This window comes from Hippocampus bargibanti, linkage group LG03 (genome assembly GCF_051943395.1).
Source record: "Hippocampus bargibanti isolate YZ-2025 linkage group LG03, ASM5194339v1, whole genome shotgun sequence".
NCBI lineage: Eukaryota > Metazoa > Chordata > Actinopteri > Syngnathiformes > Syngnathidae > Hippocampus > Hippocampus bargibanti.
The window spans coordinates 25,749,138-25,772,849 of NC_142736.1; the positions used below are offsets into that span (position 1 = coordinate 25,749,138).

General features: G+C 39.9%; 2 protein-coding genes and 1 long non-coding RNA gene across 3 annotated transcripts in view; 1 reads left to right on the forward strand and 2 right to left on the reverse strand.

Annotated features, from left to right (window-relative positions):
- smyd3 (SET and MYND domain containing 3) overlaps positions 1 to 12,481 on the reverse strand; it is a 66,972-nt gene extending 54,491 nt beyond the window's left edge. The window contains exon 1 of the mRNA XM_088992805.1: positions 12,263 to 12,481. Coding sequence (XP_088848931.1) covers positions 12,263 to 12,423 — 161 coding nt within the window. The 5' untranslated portion in view covers positions 12,424 to 12,481. The remainder of the gene's footprint in view (positions 1 to 12,262) is intronic.
- A 589-nt stretch (positions 12,482 to 13,070) lies between these two features.
- LOC148900823 (uncharacterized) lies at positions 13,071 to 19,298 on the forward strand. Its single transcript, XM_088991335.1, has 9 exons — positions 13,071 to 13,276; positions 13,888 to 13,996; positions 14,081 to 14,229; positions 14,627 to 14,772; positions 14,839 to 15,016; positions 15,667 to 15,760; positions 15,839 to 15,914; positions 15,993 to 16,066; positions 17,573 to 19,298. Exons 1-9 carry the CDS (start codon positions 13,216 to 13,218, stop codon positions 19,209 to 19,211), a joined length of 2,526 nt encoding a protein of 841 aa, XP_088847461.1. The 5' UTR covers positions 13,071 to 13,215; the 3' UTR covers positions 19,212 to 19,298.
- A 322-nt stretch (positions 19,299 to 19,620) lies between these two features.
- The window catches only part of LOC148900824 (uncharacterized), a 239,313-nt gene continuing 235,221 nt past the window's right edge, over positions 19,621 to 23,712 (reverse strand). Inside the window, exon 2 of the long non-coding RNA XR_016114510.1 lies at positions 19,621 to 23,092. This is a non-coding gene — a long non-coding RNA (uncharacterized LOC148900824). The remainder of the gene's footprint in view (positions 23,093 to 23,712) is intronic.

Sequence of the window (23,712 nt, forward strand, 5' to 3'; positions counted from 1 at the left end):
TTGTGAATAGCAGTGAATGAGTTAAGAATGAATATTGTGCGCAGTGAAGAAGTAAATATATATACATGACTTAGGATTGTTTAGGTCCACCTCCAAAGTGAAGTTGGTGAAGGAGAAGATAATGTTTTGGCTAACCTTATCTAGCTAACTGAAGGAGGCCGAATTATGAAACAGCTCTTATTAAATTTTCCAGATTCCACCATATGTTCCATTATGGTGCTAATGTTTAGATGCAGAGTGACTCACAATTGCATAGCGGCGGCTGTTGTTATGGAGACAGCTTCAAGGCTGACATGCACCGCAGTCGCTAACTCACATAAAAATGGTTGTACAGTGGCACATAGACTTACAAGTTTAATTCATTCTGGGATGTGACTCAAAACAATCAGGAAATTAGTAGAAATCCTATTCTACGACCAAACTCACATAAAACATCAACAAAGTAACAATACAGTCATGTGAATAAGAGGTCAATCATTAGCAGGGCTTTAGAATTTTGGCCTGTGTGGACAACCGACACCTTTTTTTTGTTTCCTAACTGACACAAGAAAAACGTTTTATCGCCAAAACACCCAAATACCCAAAACACGCAGGTTGATATTTTTGGTCAAATGCAAAACACCAATAAAAATGACTTAAAGTGTCCCAAAACTATTTCAAAATGACCTCGGAGATGCCGAGTTTCAGAAGGTCCCGCCCCCTTGTTCGTGACATCACGCCAGGACGTCTTTCCTTGCTCGAGAATTAAAACAATGGCTTCAGATTCGGAGAAGATGCTTTCTTGTTACTCATCCAGTTATGAATATGATTCAAATAGTTCTGAAGAGGAAAGCATAAATGTTTGCAATCGATTAAAGAAGTCCTTCCGTCTCATTTTGAGGTGTCTGGACTCCAATGTAGTGTCCAGAAAATGCACAAGATGGCGCCCAAGCTCCGTTTGAAATGGGCTGATTTGTCTGCTGGGACTGTGTGTCAACTAGTATTACTTAGTCGTCTTGGTGCAACACACGATTCACCATTGCATTATTTATGTTTTTTCCTTCTAATTTCGCCATCAACACGGATCAACACGACGTTTTCAGACCAAATAAAGTACCCAAAATGCGTTGTGTGTCGTTTTCTCGGTCAGGGACGTTCCAGACGTGACGTCAGGCATCGTCATCAACTCGAATACAAGAGTTCCTGAATAGTCAGTGCGAGTCTTAAAACGTAAAATATCGCTCGCTATATGCCGTGGAATCTTTGTAAAATATGCTCAGTAGAAGTCATTTGAAGTGATTTTACAAATTATGGACACAACTTGTCCGGAGGCGTCGGTTGTCCTTTAAGCGAGCGGACTTTTGTACAGACAAAGTAAAGTCAATGTTTGATTCCCTTCGTTTTGTGTTTAGCTAGACTTCAACTAGGAGAAGCAATGAACAATGTTTTTCAAAGAATTGCTCACTAAAACACTGCCTTTCACGACACCTCCTCGCATCATTGAAAGCTCACGGCTCTAACAGCACTGCGGAAAGCACAAAAACTAAGTAGCAACCAAATGAGTGGAAAATGTGGAGAAATAAAAGGCGGACCAGAAGACAAATATAAAAGACTATTAACTCTGTGAGACTTCAACTCCCCGATGAGCGTTAAACTTTCAATTTATATTTCCACATACAGTCCGTTATCATTTCCAACGGCTAACATCTTCAGCTTCTTCAGCCATTTCCCTTCATTATGCTTCCTCTCAACATTCTCTTCTGTCTTTGAACCCCCCCCCCCCCTCCTCTCACTGCAACATCCTTTTTGCTCCCCATCAAGCCGAGTTCTTTGGATCCCTTATGAAGTTGACGTCTCTGCGCATGGCACGTCTAAAGGTTGAAACGCTGGCACGGCACGAAAACTCATGAATAACATTATATGGCTTTCATTACCAACATTGAATTATAAAGAACACCATTGTCACCCAGCCTCGTGGTTTTCTTTCCATTGTCCAATCTCTAAAGCGAGTTCTGATTGCAAAATTTAAAACAAAATTAGAAGCGATCTGAGCAAATGAAACAAATTGCAGAAGGGCGCTGAAAGACAACAAAAGAATAACAAATGGGATCGATGAAAAGGTTTCGTCAGCCGTCATCTGTACTTCTTTGAAGGTGTCGGACTTCTTATCCAAGAAACTTTGTCAGTTTGCTGTACGACTGAGAGCTTACACAGACAAACAAATTGGATGGACATTGGCTTTCGATATTAATGTACCAGTGCCCAAATGTGTGATCTTAATGACAGTATTTTTTTAAAGTTCATTCTATCAGATGGCTAATTAGGCCCACCTCAGCATGTGCGTGTACTCACGCAGCATGGTAATTAATTTCCCCGAGAGTACCAACCGCAGTGCTGTTAGAGCCGCGAGAATAACTTCTTCTCATGCGCGTGTTTAAGTTTGTTAATTTTGGGGGTCTTCTTTTCTGAGATGTCCGGTTGTGCTTTGTTGGATTTTCTTATTTTCAGGCTGAGTAGTTAGTGCGTCGCGCTATGACTTTGACTCACTCGACAGACGCATCATACATGTTCATTTGAAACAAACAAAGAAACTAATGATTCCTACATGATATTCATTTGAAACAAACAAAGAAACTAATGATTCCTACATGATATTCATTTGAAACAAACAAAGAAACTAATGATTCCTACATGATATTGGGCCAGCACACACCACGCCGTGACTTGCTACATGTCAAACAATCAAATCACCTCTTTTACATTTTTGACTGGAAAACTTACAGTAAAGGCAAATAATTGTGTAACGTGAAGTCATTTCAATGCGTTCAAATTTGGAGTCTCCGCTGTTCTGTAGATGGATTCTAGTCTTCCACCGCCAGGAACACAAATCAACTGACGGGTTGGCATGATTGAGCTAATTTGTTCTGAAGTACTTTACGCCATTGGGCCATCATTGCTATTTCATTGTAACCGCCCATACCATGAGATAAAGGCTTTCTATTCTTTACGCTCCTATAGCACACCATTATAACGTACGGGTATGAGATGCCAAACAGCTCAGCGAGACAATTACCCAGCATCTATAGTACAGTATAGTATTAAGTATATAAGTGGTGTGTGTGTGTGTGTGTGTGTGTGTGTGTGTGTGTGTGTGTGTGTGTGTGTGTGTGTGTGTGTGTGTGTGTGTGTGTGTGTGTGTGTGTGTGTGTGTGCGTGTGCGTCTGTGTGTTTACAGTGAAGAAAAAGACACCAGCTGCGTGGCATTGAGAGTAATCTTGCTGAGTCCTTAATGGCCGTTTGGAGAATGATTCACTCACACCTGAGGGGATTCATATGGGGTTGTGTTTCATCATAATGACGTGAAGAAAACCGAATGCAAACACAAACACACACGCACACAACCTTCAGAAAATGAGACCCCATACATTGAGTGTCGCAATTGTCTTTTTTAAGAACAAATTTCACAAGACATTTCCTTTCAAACTTCAGGTCTCCTATGTCTATGGCAACTTTTTTTCATTATAAACGTTGTCGATTTTGATGATTAACTCATTCACTGCCATTCACAAATGTATTCGGGAATTGAAAATATGACGAAGAGTGCCATTCCCAAATTAGTTCGGGTTTTGTTTTTTTCTTGCTTGTGGCCGATAAAGTGCTGGCCAGACCTCTGGCCATGTTTTCTCTCTTCCAGAAGGGGGCAGCATTTCCCTTTTTTTCCTGGTAGGGCTTTGTTCCAGCTTCAGCTGTTGTTAAAGCGCTATATAAACGAATATGTATGTATTGCATTGTATTTTGGACACCCGCCATCATTTCAAGATTATATAACTCAAAACCCATATAATTCAGGAAATAACTATTTTTTTTCTGATGAAAGAAGAGAGTTTCAGGTTTCTTATGCTGCATTGTTGTTTGTGTAGTCCTAAAACTTTATATTCTGCGGGTCCTGAAATTTGAGTGACAGTGACAAAAACCCTGGCACAGGAGTGGACACATTATAGCACACGTCTGTCAGTCAATGAATTACTGGTAATCAATTTGCTACTCTCAGAAATATTGGAATCTGCATCACCCGCAAAATAAAAAAACAGAACTGCTGATACAGTGGGTTTAACCTTATTTGCTCAGAATTATTTCTATTCAGTGACTCTTGAGGTCATCATGCTAAAACACATTGTCAGAAGTGGCAATCAAACACAGCCTTCGACCTCAATGGAGTGCCTTGCCCTGCTTTGCCATATGTGGGCACTTCAGTCAGTTACCCTTACATTTCTTGTTACTACATCGCATTATATTTCCTGTTGCACTCCAAGCTGCCAAACAGCAGGAATTGATTTTGTTTAACCTCCGGGGCACTTTATCGAATAAGCCTTTAATTCAAAAATATGTGGGTGGCGTAACTACTCACTCTTGAATATAATACAAAACATTAAGGTCATAGTTTGAGTCAGCTGATCTCCCACTTGTGCATAATTTCGCATTGTGGTGCTGATAAAAATGATGTTATCTATTAACTCGTTCGCTGCCAGACGTGCAAAAATGTGTCCACTCCAGTGCCAGGGTTTTTGTCATTGTCACTCAAATTCCAGGACCCACATAAAATTGAGTTTTAGGACTACGTAAACATTCAATGCAGCACAAGAAACCTAAAACTGTCTTATTTCATCAGAAAAAAAAGAGTTAGTTAAATTATGGGTCTGGAGTTATATGAGCTTGAAATGAAGGTGGTTGTTCAAAATACAATACAATACATACATATTGGTTTATATAATAATAATAATAATAATAATAATAATAATAATAATAATAATAATAATAATAAATTTCATTTATAAGCACCTTTCAAAACTCTCAAGGTCACTTTACAGTCACAGGATAGGTTTTTCTGTGGGTATATATGTAGCGCTTTAACAACAGCTGAAGCTGGAACAAAGCGCTAACATGGAAAAAGGGAACTGCTGCCCCTTGTGGAAGGGAAAACATTGCCAGAGGCCATGGCCAGCGCTTTATCTGCACCCAAGCAAAACAAATTCGGGAATGTGGCTCTACATCTAATGTTCAATTCCTGAATACATTTGTGAATGCATTTGAATGAGTTAATGCGGTTATAACTGTCGATGGATAAATACATACAGATGTCGATATTTTTTACACATTCAAGATATAAAAAAATGCATATCCAGTATTAAAGGACAACCGACGTCTCCGGACAAGTTGTGTCCATAATTTGTAAAATGGCTTCAAATGACTTCTACTGAGCGTATTTTAATAAGATTCGACCGCATATAGCTATATTTTACGTTTTAAGACTTGCTCTGAATATTCAGGAAGTCTTGTTTTTGAGTTGGTGACGAGTCCGTACGTGACGTCACGAAAGTACCGCCCCCTGACCGAAAAAAGACACATTGTAGCAGTCCTTCCATCACGTCAATGTATTTTGCTGTACATGTTTGATCTGAGAACCGTGTTGCACCGAAAAGCCGCCAGAAGAGGGAGTCCAAGCTCCATATAAGGAATTTATCAGCCTGTGGAAGCGGAGGTGGCCACTGGAGGTCGCCATTTTGTGCCTCTTTTCTGGTGATCCACTGTTGCCCCAATGTTGCCTCAAAATGGCATGGAATAAATTCTTTAATCGATTGCAAACATGTATACTTTCCTCTTCAGAACTACTTGAATCATATTCATAACTGGATGCATAACAAGAAAGCATATTCTCAGAGTGACGTCACAAACTGGGGGCGGGACTTTCTGAAAATACCCAATTTGCAGCTGAATTTTTTGCAGATTTTGGACACTTTACGTCATTTTTCTTGGTATTTTGCATTTGAATAAAAATATCATACTGCGTGTTTTGGGTATTTTAGATGCTATAAAACGTTTTTCTGATGTCGGTTAAAAAACAAAAATGTGACGCCGGTTGCCCTTTAAAAAAAGAAAAATTAACTAACAATTCAAGAGATAAGTATACTATTTTTTAAATTGTACGACGTACGAACACGACAGTCATTTTGACTACATTTTCCACAGCACTGATTGAACCAGCAATGTCATGTGATCACCTGCAGCCAATGATGGTCAAGTGGGCGTGTCATTAACTAATGTTGAGTCATGGGTGTCTTGCCTGAGAACTCCTGAGATCGACTCACCGAACCTCGCGGGTTTGATCGAACCCAGTTTAAGAAACAGTAACTGTACTACAAACTGTAATTCAAAACTTTGTAATGCAATTTCAAACTCAGAAACATTATCCATAACAATAAATGACTTATATATGTCTTACCTTTAAAAATAAAATACAAAGGTCCACATACATATATAGGGAGCAATCCATAAATTGAGCTCCCTCACGACCTTCAGCTCTCACTATAGATGTATCACTTCAAGACTTTTCTTTTGACACCAATTGCTATTTTCCTTCTACCCGATGTGCGCGTCTGCATTCACTAAAGTGCAAAAGGAAAGAAAGATCGTTAAAAGTGGACGCCAAACAATCGACATGAATAGTAGGCCTTTATGTCGTAAAGTAGAAAAGGGGACTGAGACGTGAATGATGGACAGATGAGTGGGATGAATATGAGGAGAGAAGGCAGCTATAGAGAGAAGGAAGCCAGAAAAAAACAGATGGGAGAATAAATTGAGACGAGGCGACGAGGGACGGGGGAAGCGGCGAAGGGGAAGTGCTAACGTGCATGATTTCCCTCCTCTCATCTTTTCCTGTTAGCTAGCCGACAGTGTGCATCTAAAGCTGCAAACTGGATGTTCGTGTAGCGCTGCAACCACACTTATCAGGGGGAGTGTAAGCAAAGGAGATGGCGGTGGTGATGTAGGCAGATGGGATGGACATAACATGCTTAAGAAAATGAATGAAATGCTCCACATTCAGGGGTCGGGAACCTATGGCTCGCGAGCCATATATGGCTCTTTTGATGATTGCATATGGCTCGCCGATAAATCTAAATACATATTCTCGCTTTTTTTCCTGTTCATTTTCTGTTGGGGCTGCAGTTGGCGGAAAGTGCAATTTTGATTGGATGACAGTGACCTAAATTTGCAGAAAGCGCAATTTTGATTGGATGATAGTGGCCGTCAGTTGAAACAGGTAAACGCCCCATTGAAATGAGCCCGACGAGTAAAAACAAAGTACACTTCAGCTTGAATGCACTGGAGATTCGCCTTTGTGGAGACAAAAGTTTCCAATTCTAATTTGCTATGAAACAATACAATCGATGAAACAGTCGAATGTCAGTGACATTTTAACAAGCCCCATGTTAACGTTAGCATCAATATACTTCTGTGAGAAGTATGTTTCACAGCAAGTGTGGAAGCTAAGGAGCCGCGTGCAGGCTAGCTTGCAGTAACTTCGCGAATGGACCCTGCAAGTTGACTTTCATTCCGATCGTTTGCCTGGATTTTTACCAATCACGAGGAACAGAAAACCATTCATGTTAACGGTGAGTACTATCTATCACAAATTTATTTTAAATAATACATTCTGACATTTTGTTGAAAAGTGGCCGAGCGTGCGTGCGTGCGCGCCTGAGCGCACGCATGCGCGTGTTGTGGCTCTCACTGAAAAACATTTCTAAATATTTTACTTTTATGGCTCTCTTCGTCAAAAATGTTCCCGACCCCTGCTCTACATTGTATACACAAAATGTGTGCATAAAAATGGGCTAATAAATAAATTGTGTTTATTATTAGTAAGCTTAGAAATGGAGACACATGCTGTAAGAGGTAACGTTAATATAATTCAACCGTAGCAGACAGACTGCCGGTCAAAGTGCTGCATTATGGTTGTTGCGCCTAGCTTGGCAACATGTGACTCAAGAGATCTGGTTTAATGTTGCCAGCAATGAAAAAAAAAGGGGGGGGGGGGAATCCAATCCCTGATGAAAAAGAAAAGGCGCTATCCTTTCGTCTTTTCATCAAATTATTGTAGACAGTAAGCGACACAACAAACACATAAGGAAGGGAAAATGGCTAACCATCCATTTTCCAAAGACTTAATATTCACTAGTTTTGTTAGTTACAAGGTCACTCAATGTCATGTAGTGTGGAATTTACTGTATATCCTCAAACTTGAAGTGAGTTAAGATACCTGCAGAAGTGAGTTTGAATCCCAGTTTGGGTTTGAAATGGATTCTATTCATTCATCGTTTCCGTATTTGGGTTACAGCAATGAACATAGCACTGCGGGGCTTCTTTTGATAAGCTGAAAAGAAAACAACCACAACAGAGAATTTTAAAAAAAAGGCTTAATGTACATGTTCTATCGTACAGGGGCATTAAAAGGGAGGTTAGGAAAATATAAAAGACAAGCAATTAAAAAATAATGATAATGACAAGCATAACTGCAGGATGAGGATAAATGTTCCCATGAGACACTGTAATCATCTCGCTGCCTCGCAGGCGTACAAAAAAAGGGAGTGAGAAAGAGCCGCGGAGCAGAGCAAGAAACAGAAAGATGGACAAAGTGCCTTCGTCGATTCAATGTTGCAAAAGTGAAATTGTCTCGGTAAGTGTTAAATGTTGCCATCTCCTTTGTGGTAGAAGCTCGGGAAACAAAAAGGCTGAGCAAAATGGCCGACTTGCAATAGCGTTAGCTTGAGGAGCAATTTGACATGCACCAATTTTTAGCGTGTGAATACGCCAATTCCACAAACCTTTTTCAGAATCATCTGTAAAAATTGGGTTATTTTACCTCTAGATGGTATTTCGACATCTTGAAATCAACAGAAACCGGAAGCTCGTTTGCCCGGGAATTTCCTACTAAAAATATGTCATGGGTTGACGTCCACTGTCAGAGATTAACACAAGAACCCGGCACCCATTTTTTTATCTTATTATTTTTTTTTACATCTTCCAATTCAAATCTTGAGTTTGTCTTTTTTCCCATTACGTGTGCTTTAGGCTTCTTCATCTACAAAAAAAGTACAGGACATGCTTGGCTAATTATAGACTCTAAAGCAGTGGTTCTCAACTTGGGTTCGATGAAACGCACGAATGAAGGGTTAGGTGAATGTGCATATCAAGTACTGTAGTTGGGTTCGGTACCTTTAACCACCACTTTAAAGGGCAACCGACGTCACTTTTTTGTTTTTTAACTGACATTTTATAGCATCTAAAATACCCAAAACACGCAGTATGATATTTTTATTCAAATGCAAAACACCAATAAAAATGACTTAAAGTGTCCAAAATCTGCAAAGAGCTGTGAATTGGGCATTTTCAGAAAGTCCCGCCCCCAGTTCGTGACAAGATGTCTTGCATTGCTGGAGAATCCAAACAATGGCTTCAGATTCGGAGAATATGCTTTCTTGTTACACATCCAGTTATGAATATGATTCAAATAGTTCTGAGGAGGAAAGCATACATGTTTGCAATCGATTAAACAATTATATGTGCCATTTTGAGGCAACATTGGGGGAAAATCTCTCACTCAAAAAAAAGAGGCACAAAATGACGACCTCCAGTGGCCACCTCTGCTTCCACAGGCTGATAAATTCCTTATTTGGAGCTTGGATGCCCTCTTCTGGCGGGTTTTGGGTGCAACACGGTTCTCAGACCAAACATGTACAGCAAAATACATTGACGTGATTGAAGGACTGCTACAATGTATCTTTTTTCGGTCAGGGGGCGGTCCTTTCATGACGTCACATACGGACTCGTCACCAACTCAAAAACAAGACTTCCTGAATATTCAGAGCGAGTCTTAAAACGTAAAATATAGCTATATGCAGTGGAATCTGATTAAAATACGCCCAGTTGAAGTCATTTGAAGCCATTTTACAAATTATGGACACAACTTGTCCGGAGACGTCAGATGTCCTTTAAAGGGTCCGCTATACTGAAGATTTGAAAGTTGATCATTAATGGTATTTTATAGTGACCTGTGGAACTGGCCCAATCAAACTCGCAACCACTTCCATTTGATTTTTTTTCTCAAGATGATCCCTCCGTATTACTCTGATCAAAGCTTGGATAGTCAACCTTGGGCTTTTGCCAGCCTTCCTGTGTGTGCGTGCGTGTGTGGTTCATTTTCTTAGTATTCATCATTCATTACTTTATATTCAAGCCTTCGAGGCCTGTAATTAACCACAGCTTTGATGCCCCACTTTTCCACCTGCACAATTCCTGTGTGCACACACACGCACGCTCACAGATAAGAAGTATCTTTGTTGGTGCAGTGAGACACCGTCACACAAATAATTGTGCACACACATCACGCTGTCATGCTGAGAGTTTAATGAAAACAAGACAACAAAGACTTTTTTTCCTCCTTCTTTGAGGCCAAGCTTTGCCTTCAGCTATGTGCATGCCTGCTTTGCTTCGACAGCTGTTTGGCGAGAGCAGCTCAAGTTTACAAATCTCTCCTTAATATTAAAACAATGGATGACTTGGTCTCAATAGAAGGTGAGCCCTCCAGTCAGATGTAGACATGCCATTTATTCACTATCTCAATAATGTGAACACACTGTGAACAGGTATCTTGACCAGCACTTGTGTGCAGACCCACAACACAAACACCCCCCCCACACACACACACACACAAATATACACAAACATGCACAGGTTCAAGAAGAATCTTCAAGCTTCATTTTCCCACCAATAACGCAGGCAGAATTGGAACCATCTAGAACAGGGAGTGTCGGAATACTCCCACCTGTCCACTTCATTTCTTTCTGTTGAAGGTTTGTGGATGACCAACGTTATTTTTATGAGGTTTGTTTGTGTAATTGTCTGACATCAGAATCAGAAAGCCTTAAAGGACAACCAACACAATTTTTTTGTTTCCGAACTGATATCAGAAAAACGTTTTATAGCATGTAAAATACCCAAAACACGCAGGCTGATATTTTTAGTCCAATGCAAAACACCAATAAAAATGAGTTCAAGTGTCCCAAAACTACTTCAAAATGACCTCGGAGATGGCGAGTTTCAGAAGGTCCCGCCCCCTTGTCGTGACGTCACACCGTGACGTCTTGCCTTGCTCTAGAATCAAAACAATGGCTTCAGATTTGGAGAAGATGCTTTCTTGTTACTCATTCAGTTATGAATATGATTCAAATAGTTCTGAAGAGGAAAGCATAAATGTTTGCAATCAATTAAAGAAGTCCTTCCGTATCAATTCGGGCCATCAGGACTCCAATGTAGCGTCGCAGAAAATGCACAAGATTGAAAATGGGCTGATTTGTCTGCTGGGAATTTGTGCCAACTAGTATCAAATAGTAGTCTTGGTGCAACACACAATGATTCACCATCGCATTGTTTATGTGTTTTCCTTCTAATTTCGCCATCAACACGGATCAACATAAAGTTTTCAGACCAAACAAAGTACCCAAAATGCATTGGGTGTCGCTTTATCGGTCAGGGGTGGATTCCTGACGTGACGTCACATCAGGAATCGTCACCAACTCAAAAGCAAAACTTCATGAATATTCAGCGTGAGTCTTAAAACGTTAAATATAGCTATAAGTGGTAAAATACCCTCAGTAGAAGTCATTTGAAGTGATTTTACAAATTATGGACACAACTTGTTGGGAGGCGTCGGTTGTCTTTAAATAGTCTCACAATTGGGAAATTTGCATGTGACTATAATTCCAAAATCAGTGTAAGGTTAAAGTGTTTCTCCACAGAAAATAGTAAATGGGAAAACAATCACTAGTCAGATGCAGGAACCACATGTAACTCATATTAATGTGAATCATAAAATTACACATTTTTTTCTTTTTATAATAGCAAATGCAGGTATCCTTATTTTTTCATTTTTTTCGCATTAAGTACAACCTTCTGATTGTACTGTTTTGAAATGTGAGCAAAATTTATCACAAATACGAGGTTTGTTAGAACCATCTTGTGTCTCCCTCCAAAATCACAGTGACTATTACAACGACAATACAACGGGACATTCAAACGATGGCCGTGTGGAACGGACCTGACAGGAGCTAGACTCTAAACAGTGTTCAACTAGTATATTATAAAAGAACAAATGTTTGTACCAAACCAATATATCCGCACGATCTCGACCACACAAGACGACATCGCGTAGTTGGTTGATTATATTTTTTTGATGCCCTTTGAATGATAAGTGGGGTTTTGTCGCCATCTGCCGCTCACATGGTGACAAATACAGGAAGTGACTGCGGGTAGACTTCCAAACATACTGACCGCTCAAAGATGGAGTAACCCAATGCCTCGCTCAAAAATAAACCACATCTGTTTTTTTGGGTGGGAAATCGAGATCGCGTGGGCTGTAAGCGACTGTAAAATGCACGTCTCTTACCTCGCGAAGCAGCGATGGCACACATCTTTAGCCACTTTTGTCGACACACAGCTCGCCAGTGGATCGGAAGAGAAAAGAAACTTTCCACTTTTGATTGCAGTCGTCGCTCGTAAGCCATTACCTTTGCCTGGGCTCGCAAACCGTTCCAACATGGGCGCCATAACGTTTGGACGTCCGCGGGAGCACACGTAAGATTACGTACGACGCTCTGTGCGTCATTGCGTCATCGTGCGTACCGTCATACCGAACTCCTTTTCCCTAGTTGATCGATGCACCCGCCGTACAATGTCAGAGTACTGTACAATATAATAAATATCATTCTACTTTCGTAAGAGGAAAAAGTAAGATGCGTCACTTTCATGTCTTTAACGCTCATATTTTTAAACCTTTATTTAAATCTCGTCGTTTTCGAGTGAATGGGACATAAACATAACAAGAACCGAGCGAAACGGTTGCATTAAAATGATGCATAGCAGCAATTGTATTAACCATGCTACTGTGAGGAAACAGCAGAAAAGCCGAAAACTGTTATACCGAAGAGCAACAATCACGCGAACCAGGTCAAATAATAGAAATAATATCTGATTATTGCTATTATTGCATACTAATGGCCATCACACAACACCCACAAAACGAATCACTCTTTCAATAAATGAACCCCCCACCCTCCCAAAAAAGTCTGCCAAAAATAATGTTGATGTTTCATGTCCCATCCAAGTTCATTGTATTTCAGAGGAAATGGGAGTGACACTTCTCTGGAATCAACGCACGCCATTCCAGTCAGACGTTCCCAAATGAGGAAGTCTTCAGCTCACAACAGACTAATCATTGCAGGGGCATTTATCGAGCTGGATCAAATTGTACTTTTGTCGAAAATTGAAGTGTTCTTCTCACCGAGTCCAACTTGACTGCTTGGATAAAAAGAGAAGAAGCTCGATCTTCTTTTTCCCAGAATGTTTGTCATTGTTGTTGCGGTTGTTGTGGGAAACATCGCTACTTCAGCGTCTCTTTCTGGTATGTCCTTTAAAATGTTGATAGAACATTAATTGCTGACAGATTGTAACATGTTGACGACGTACGGCAAAGTGACACACTTTGCTGGCCAGATTTGATCACAAAACATGTAGTTAGACTGAAATCTGTGCTGAACTGTCAGATTAGTATGCGCACAGCCAGTCCCACGAATGTCGATAGCAAAACTAATAAATAATACGTACATTACATCACGTAAACAACTTGTCGATGAACTGTAAAATTTATTGTCACGTGGTAGAATAGGGGTTGGCCAAACTTTCTGAATTTCAATTCAGTGACACTGATGCGGATAAACGGCATGATATATCTAATTTGAATATCAGAACGTTTTGTCAAATGTCTTATGATAAACCAGTGTACATAATTATTTTTTGTCTGGCGCGCACACAATGAAACTAAATTAAATTTGAGCATGTTCAGGTTCAAATCACCGTCATCAGCGTGCTGTTTGTTATCCATAAAAATTGGAAAACTCACTAACCCGTTTTCATTTTGTCCGTATGATATTCCACAAAAAAATAAATTATGAATATTACAGTACATTATATTAACTATCGAACAACATCTTCACTGTCAATTTATTGAAACAGGAGTGAATCTTGATTGCACCAACGACTATGAGTATCGTATGTCCTGTCAATTTGATGCTCCAAACTGCACCGACTACAATGTGACTCTGTGGAGCCTCGACGGGTATGGGTAAGTCCCGTTGGCTCTACCAGCAAAAAAATAAATATTGCTAATAAATGTTATGGATAATTAATTTTCTTTTGTCTTCCACAGCGAGACTCACTGTCTTCCCGTTCAGTGTGCAAACGAAAAATGCTGCTGCTCCGTCCGTATGATTCTCATACTTGACGAGAATCACACGGCATTTGTCTGGAGACGCAGCGAATATGTTGAGTCTAAAAACATAAGCGTGAAATACAGCTGTGAGTTGAGCACATAACAAAATAGCCTCCCATTCAAAGTGGATTACAACATTGAACATATGAACCCCTGTTTGGCGTTTGTGGAAAAGCTGGAGCCTGTCCTTGCTTTTAATTTATCTTACCGATATGATATTTACATTAGCATCTTCTTAATCAAAACATTTATACAGTATATGACATTTATATTGAATGAGTCACACAATGTATGGAAATAGCCACACCTGGCCGTACAGGCGTACACTATAATCGCCTCTCTCTAAAGTCTTACAAGATATGGAAACAATTTGCTGATTTAACACCAAGTTTTTTTAATTGGCTTAAGAGTCCCATTTTATCCTTTTTGCACTTGACTTCCCTGTCTTTATATATTCTTTTCCTCCTCTCTGTCCCCCCGCAGTCAAACCCCAAACGCCAACCATCGTCTCAGTGAAGGAGACCAATGGGAATTTTCAAGTCATTTGGAGGACAAACATCAACAAAAACAGTATAAGAGAAAAAATCAGCACACTTCTGACATACCGCAAAAAAGGAGAAACAGAAGAGGTCAGAAAAAGTGTTCTTTTCATATTGGAAAGAAATTTGTTTTGACATTGTTGTCACTTGTGTCAGGTGGCTGAAGTCGTCAAAGCACCACTAGTGAACACGCAACTGTGCTTCTTGTGTTCTACCACTGAAACACTCGGTGCACATTTGGAGCCAAGCACAACCTATGTTGTCACGGCACAGAACTTACTGCCTTGGGAAAGCCGGCCGAGTGACCGTAGCGAGGAGTACCAATTTACAACCTGTAAGTCGTGACATGTCACACATATCCAGAAAAATACCCATCATGCACATAAAGTAGAAGCAACAAGTCTAAGTGAAAATCAACATTTTGGTGATCTTAACTCATTCATTGCCATTCCCAAATGTATTCGGGAATTGAAAAGCATTTAGTTTTTTCTTTTGGGGGGAGGGTGCGTTTCAAGCTTCGGTCAGACCTCTCGAAATGTTTTTTCTCTCCCACGAGGGGGCAGCATTTACCATTTGTACAGCCGCCACCACTTTCAATGCAGATAACTCTACAGCCATGGAAGCTCAAAGTATCCTCTTTTTCTGATCAAAGAAGAGAGTCTATGGTTTGTTATGCTGCATTGAATGTTTATGTACTGTAGTTCTAAAAGTCAATATTCTGTGGGTCCTGCAATTTGAGTGAAAATGACAAAAACCCTGGCACTGGAGTGGACACATTTGGACATCGTCTGGCAGTGAATGAGTTAATTCACAAAAGAATGACATTTTCCATAGAAATGATTTGATTTTGTGTCCTATCTCATCATCTACTTTGATCTGATTCGCTAGCTAACAGCTAATCATAGATCAGTTGTCACCAATGGCTGACCCTCTTTTTCCTCATAATTCTTCACAAGTTCCTTCGCACATTTTTGACATTAACAGCAGCGTCCCGTGTGAGCCTCCTGCTGACCCTCATCATTACTCTCAGTCTACTCGCCATCATCATCAGCAGTGGGACATACGTCTGCTATGTCAAGTAATTCACAAAGCGTTGCATTTTTTTCTCCACCGAGCTCCTGTCTATGTGTTCACATGTGTGCCTCTTTGATTGTAGGTGTAGAGCCAAATACTGGGACTCAATCAGCAGTCAAAATTCCAAACTTCTCAATATCTATCCGACTAAGGAAGAGGTGAGATACTTAATTATGTTTCTTTTTGAAGAGTCAAAAAGGTGTGGCAGATTTGTGTAATGTCTTTCCTCTCTGTAGGTTTTGAATCCTATGCCCCCCATCATCTCATCAATCTATGTTGAGACCCTCACACCAGGAGACCTTAAACCTTGGTTAGTGACAAAAGTTTCATATACAGTGATACCTTGGCTTACGAACTTAATTGGTTCCCAGACAGTGTGTAAGGCGAAAAGTGTGTATCCCAAAAAATAATTTCCCATAGGAAACCATTAAAATGAGAGTAATCCGTTCCCAGGTCCCCATAAAACATAATTTTCTACTTTCTAATTTTCTAAGCCTTAAAACTACAAAAATATACCTTATTATATGTATAATAAATGTGCTATGGTATTATAATTAAAGAAATAAACTATACTTTATAATGAAGTTGTTTTATTTACCTTTGTGATGGTCGTTTATGGCTTGATGGAATGGATAGCTTTTTGCATAGTGTCTCAAGGAGCTCTGGGTTGTACATCTTGGAAGTTGTGATATTGCAACACAGTTTTCTATCCATTTTGTCACTTTCTCTCTGTCGTCTGCCTGTCTCTTTAATGTTTAAACCACCTCCCCTCACTGCTGCGTTCTTGAACAATCACATAGCTTTAAACTTTTTAAAAAAGATTCTTGAATCTTTGGGACGGCACATAATGGAACTGCCTGCACCCAGTGGGGCAAGTAGCTCGCGCAGATAGCTAGAGGCATGAGGGTAGAAGAGGGGGGCTGAGCTGTTGTAAAGACCGACAGGATGTGATGTCCGGAAGTATAATAAAAATGGAGGTCAGAGAAAATAAAACTGTGTAAGGAAATAAAAACATGTTTAAAATGTGTTCGTCTAGCGAATTGCTCTCACAACAGTTCAGCATTGTGACCCGAAAGGCAATGACAAGAAACCTTTATGTACTGTGGACTCACAGGACATCTTCTATTGGAGGGATAGTGAAACCAGCGAGTATAGCTGCCCAAATGGGGGCTGGTGGTAACGAAGTATGGTGCAGGACTTAAAATATAATTTTTGTTAGCATAAACATGCACTGTATAACCCAACAGCAAAGACTGTTACAAAAATCAATGGAGTTAAGGTTTTTGAGGGAAGTTAGTTTACCGTTTGTTTTGTTTTTGTGTGTGATGCGTTGCCTACCTCGCAATCCACCGGTTTGCTATGCTATGCTATGCTATACTATGGTGTAGGGTGCATAGTCCAACTCAGGCAAAGGATAGCAAAAGCTACAAAGACTTCACCAAAGTACTCAAATTGCGGGGACGTGATTTGACTTGCTTGATTGGTTTGCCAAAGTAACCTGGGACTCACTCGAACCTTTAAAGCAGTGGTTCTTAATCTTGTTGGAGGCACCGAACCCCACCAGTTTCATATGCACATTCATCGAACCCTTCTTTCAATGACTGTGCCCACTAACTGCAGACTAGACCGAGTTGTGGACCTCTGCGGCAGAGGATTCACCGAACCCCTGAGACCGACTCACAGAACCCCTAGGGTTCGATCGAACCCAGTTTAAGATCCACGGCCTTAAAGTCAACACTTGTGACTTATGATTTGTAGCTGTAAGATTTACTCTCTTATTGAGACTGTTTCAGATAACCACAGTATTCTTTTGCAGGTCAAAGGGCTCCCGAATTGATAGCAGTACCGAGAGTCTACTTCAAAGCAGCGGCATCGGTAGCGGCCCGCCTTCTCTCAGTTACCCTTGTACGGAGGCTGCAGACATCATTGCAGGGGTACAAGGGGCGGTTAGCAAAGCCTTAATGAACATCGTCCCACCTTTGGCTTCGACCAACCAACTTCTGAAAGAGTCCGGAAAACCCACCGGGGTCTTGTCCACTCGCCCCAGTCCCTGCAATAGCGAGCAACATTCAAGATGTGAAAACGCAGTAACATACTCCTTTATCAGGCCGGTTCATGTAATACCTGAAACTTTGAAAAGTCATGCCCAGCCTCAACTGCCTTCCGAATCTGGATACCAAAGCACAGGAAGTGGGTCGACATGTGACGACAAGCAAGGGTCAACTTGTGAAGAAAACTCTTTCCCAACCTTGGTGTCCTCCTATACACTGACTGACGCATGTCGTCGGCCGGCTAACAGAGACTCCGGGAGGTTTTCGATTGGTGAAAACTCAGACGTATCCCTCAACTGCAGCAACATGAGCCTGTCTGGAGATGTTGAACCCAGAATGGAAACAGGACATGAGCGATGCCAAGAGATGTTCATCAGCGGGGCTTGTGGCAAGGGGGCCAATGCCAACAAGGAGGGTCAAACTCTCCTATGCATCCCTGCGAGTTTAAAAGGACATTTTCCAGTGGATGCCAAGTGGTGCTCCAAGGAGCTCTGGGATGGACCATTTCATGAGCAGACAAGTCTTAAAAATCAAGATTTCAGCAAGGCGTTGGAAAATTGCTCAAAAGATGTCACGAAAGGTGATTGTGGCTTCCCTGCACACTCTAACCACAGTTTTCTGGTTGACGACAACTACCAAGCAGTTCAGGATTTAAGGGAACTCACTGATAGTGACATTAAAGAGACAAAAAGTATCCAAAAAACCCCGGGCAATGTTGTAGGAAAGTTAAGTGAATGGGATCAAAGCCACACTCTCGTCCCTCTAAACCTGAAAGGCAGTCTTCCAATGGATGGCAACTACCAAATGTGTCGTGGTGCAAGGGAGATCTCCAATTGTCATTTTGGGGAACAGAACGGTGAAAAGGTTTTGGAGAAACCTTTAGAAAACTCCTTGCAAGATGCCCTGAAAGGCAATCCCCATGTCCCTTCAAGCACAAATTCCAAATTTTGCACAGAGGAAAACTACTTGGCCTTTTATGGATTTAAGCAGCACTCTGATCAAACAATTGGAGAGCCAAGCAGTGGTGAAAAAGACGACCTGGGCCATGTTTTCAAAACTCCATTAAAAGACATCCATACAGGGGTTCAATGCTCCACTTGCATTCCTCCAATCATACAAGGCAATCTTCCGGTGGATGACAACTACCAAGTGTTTCGAGGCATTAGAGAACAGGCTGTTTTAAAACTTCCAGACCAAAAAAGTGACATGAAAGACGACTGGGGGAAGGTTTTGAAGAATACTTACCATACCACTCAAGGTGACTGCACACCCAAAAGCTTACAAGACACAGAAGTGTCGACTGACAATGTTCATCTCCCTGAGTCCCAAATGCCTTTTTTGCCATTGGTCTCTACTGACATCAGAAGTCAAATCATCACTGAGAGTGGCTACAAAACGGTGTAACATGGAACTAATAGCATTTCCTCCTTATTTGAGGTCCTGTGCATTTCTACCTTTTTATAGCAAGTTGGGAGTTCACAACTACCTGAACCATATATATATATATATATATATATATATATATATATATATATATATATATATATATATATATATATATATATATATATATATATATATACAGTAAAGTCTCGTTATATCGATATTCAAGGGAGTCCGAAAAATATCGATATAACCGGGACTTGAGTCCGAAAAAATCTCGATATAACCGGGACTATCGATATATCCGATATCGATATAACGAGACTTTACTGTATATATATATATATATATATATGCATTCTCTTCAAGTATCTGGTCAGTTAAAAAAAATTAATGTTTTGATGCATTTAAAAATGGACAACACAGCTGGTAAAACATCAATCTGTGACATTTATTTCCCATTGCACAAATGAAAGACAGCATGGACCTTTTTTTTTCTTAATATAAGGAACATGTCATACAGTGCCCAGGTGAGAAAACACTGGTCTAACCCTGGATTTTATACAATATTGTAATTAAGTCAAAGTACATTTCCCATTGTTGATTTACATCATGAAAAAAAGGGGATTAAAAAAAAAGACATTCAACTTGTCCGCTAGCACGTCCTGCTGTTGAAAAGTTATATTTGACAGTGGACAGAAATAAATGGCAATCATTTGTCATGTTAAAAGAAAAGAGACCAAAATAATCATTTCAAAACTTTCCCCAACATTAATTTTACTTACGACCTGTCGAGTTGAAGGAAAAGAAATTAACAGGGGAAGTAAAAAATACATAACTGCAAATGTAGAGGCACGTGTGTAAGCTCTCTTACAACGGGCGATGTGATGTGTTTTGACCAATCATATTCAAACCAACGTTAAATTGGAAACCTGCCAGCGTTTAAAATAACTTTGTGGAACCACAAATAAAATTAGGATGTTCAAGTAGACTTTTAACATATTTGTCGCCATATTCCACTGCATAAGCAACAAAACGGCGGAGAATAAGTGCTGACTGACATTTAACTTGAGGTGAAATGTGATTACTAAAACCGCCACATCCCCAATTATAGGAATGTCTACTCGGTTGTTTGATTTTATGTCCCAACTCAAGAAGCGTTTTGTTTCTGAATTGTGTTGTACAGGTTGCATTAATGGTGGAAAGGGATTTGAAATGATTTGGTATGGTCTTCATTTATTTATTTTGACAGGAGTACTTAGACTTTTACACATCCGTTGTAATTTAGCATAGGTGTTAGAATATAAAATGGGAATCGCTTAAACGCTTCAAAAATAAGTCTTGCAAAGCATCATGGGAAACACTGGCCATTCCGGTAAATCCGTTTTTACCAGGGGTGACCAACTCGGGTACAATTGTATCTCTTTAAGAATGGATATAAAGACTCTTGCTGGTATATAATATGTTATAGACACTGAGACGTTTTGCTGGCTTCATGGTACAATTACATTCTCATGGACACGTGTTCAACCACAGAAGATAGCAAGACACAAAAGCGCATGCAGTCAAAAGATCCCGGTTTGCAATGGCGTACAGAAGGTGGTTAACATTCATACCATTCAAGAAGGCAGTCAATGAAACCGAACCCGCAGCCACGCTACAACAATCAATGCAAAGCAAATGCGCTGGAATCAAATGACGACAAAAATAAAGCATTTGAATATAGGTCCATGATGAGGCTTGATTGCTTTTTTAGTAGCTTAACAGAGAAATAGTCACATATTTCCTCAAACAGTGGCCTTCACTCACAATTAGTGTGACGTGTACTTAAAACTATGAACATTTAGGTGTGGCGCAATTATTTTTGTTCATTTTATCCAGGCCTGTTCATCCTGATGAAATTTGCAACTGGTTACGAAGGGAACTTGAATAACTGGGCCGTGAGTCCCTCCCTGATTTTATTTTATTTGTCTATTATTGACTTTTTTTTTTTATTTTAGGCTTTGATGAAGCAGAAGCCAAACTGTTTTGTATTCACAATTCCCTCCACTTTGACAATGGTCTCATTTTCAACCAGGGAAAAGTGGAAGTCAGTTTTAGTGAGCAACACAGCATATGGCAGACATGTTGTTCAAGAATAGTAAACATGTTTGTGGATCTTCTCTGTTTGGTTTGTGTGAGGGGACATTTTGTCATCTCATCTGTTTAGGCTTCATCTGTTCATGCAACAGAGCTTGGGTAAGGGTACACCGGCCTCTATTTATGCTCCAGGTTGGAGTTTGGGTAAATAGAACAATTTCCAGGATTCTCATGACTACTAAGTTTGAACTTTGTGTACAAGATACACGGTTAAATGGCCCAAATATTAAGATTTCCTTTATTGCTTGTTTTGCAGAGTGGAAAAAATACATCCGCCAAATAATTGCAACTAAATATGAACCTTGTATGAATGGAAAAAGTTAAAACAATGAGTTGTGGATTGGTGACCTGTAGAGAATTTGAGAGACTCTCATTAAAACATGACAATTGAATTGAAAATAGGAGACAGTCGCTGAGAAACCAAAGTAAATGCAAAAGCAGCCAAGCAAAAAAGCCACAACGTAATTTAAAGGACAACCGACGCCTCCGGACAAGTTGTGTCCATAATTTGTAAAATCACTCCAAATGACTTCTACTGAGCGCATTTGACAAAGATTCCACGGCATATAGCTATATTTTACGTTTTAAGACTGGCGCTGAATATTCAGGAAGTCTTCTATTTTGAGTTGGTGATGTCACGTCAGGAACGCCCCTGACCGAGAAAGCGACACACAATGCATTTTGGGTACTTTGTTTGGTCTGAAAACTTCGTGTTGATGGCGAAATTAGAAGGAAAAAACATAAATAACGCGATGGTGAATCGTTGTTTGTTGCATCAAGACTACTATTTGATACTAGTTGACACAAATTCTGAACAGACAAATCAGCCCATTTCAAACAGAGCTTGGGCGCCATCTTGTGGGACGCTACATTGGAGTCCTGACGGCTCGATTTGATACGGAAGGACTTCTTTAATCGATTGCAAACATTTATGCTTTCCTCTTCAGAACTATTTGAATCATATTCATTACTGGATGAGTAACAAGAAAGCATCTTCTCTGAATCTGAAGCCATTGTTTTGATTCTAGAGCAAGCCGAAGACGTCCTGGCGTGACGTCACGAACAAGGGTGCGGGACCTTCTGAAACTAGCAATTTCCGGGGTCATTTTGAAGTAGTTGTGGGACACTTTAAGTCATTTTTATTGGTGTTTTGCATTTGACTAAAAATATCAGCCAGCATGTTTTGGGTATTTTAGATGCTATAAAACATTTTTCAGATATCACTTAGGAAACAAAAAAAATTGTGTCGGTTGTCCTTTAAAGATGCATTTGATGAGAAATAATAGGCTGGATATTGCGCACATATTCTGGCTATCCAAATTTCTTCGCAAAGGAACTTTGTCAGAAAACGAAGATGAATTCCTGTTTTGACTTTTCAACAGCGGAAGCCTCTTTGCTTTTCTCGAATAGTTAAACAAAGAAGAAATGCAAGGGTTTCTTCCCCAAAAAAATCTCCTGTCCTAACACACCCAAGATTAGGGTCATGGTCTGAAAAAGCAACAAACAAAACAACAAACAAACAAAAAAACATCTAATCAATGCCTTACTTAACACTAAGCACTAAATAAGGCCTTGGGACACTATTTGAGGAAATGTGGTATCATGGCACGCAGTAGAGAGCAGATAAATGCCAGACAATCTTAATTAATCAGCACTTAAAAGTGTATAAATTCATTGATATCCTACGTTATGTGCTTTAATGTTGTCATTAAGAGAAAATATATATATCAGAAATCACATCAGAAATAAATATACAGTGAGACCTCAACTTACAAACTTTTCGTCTTACAAACGTCAAATTTATGAAAATTAAACCTTATAATAAGCACTATTTTCATAATACACACCCACCACGGCTGGCGAAGTGGTCTTCGGCGGAAGCACACGACCGAACAGCACCAGAGGTTAAGTTACCAACAGTCATTATGGAAGGTGACTCTCCTTCCATAAGCCATCAACGACCATCAAAAAGGTAAATAAAACTTTATTTTACAGCAGTTTATTTCTTTAATTACAGTCATGTAATCTTTCCAAACAGCAATTCTCTTTGACCTTCGACCTCCAACGCCATTCCATCCAGCCAAAAATGAAAAAAAAAATGAAATAAAGTGACTTTATGATACAATTCAGTGTATTTCTTTCACTACAATACAATAGCACATTTATTATACATAGTATAAGGTATGTTGTGTGTAGTTTTAAGGCTTATTTAGTTGAAAAGTATATTTTATGGAAACCCGGGAATGGATTATTCCCATTTTAATGGTTTCCTATGGGAAAATCTTTTTTGAGATAGACACTTTTCGCCTTACACACTCTGTCTGGGAACCAATTAAGTTCGTAAGTTGAGGTCTCACTGTACTAGAGCCACACGTTCTACCTT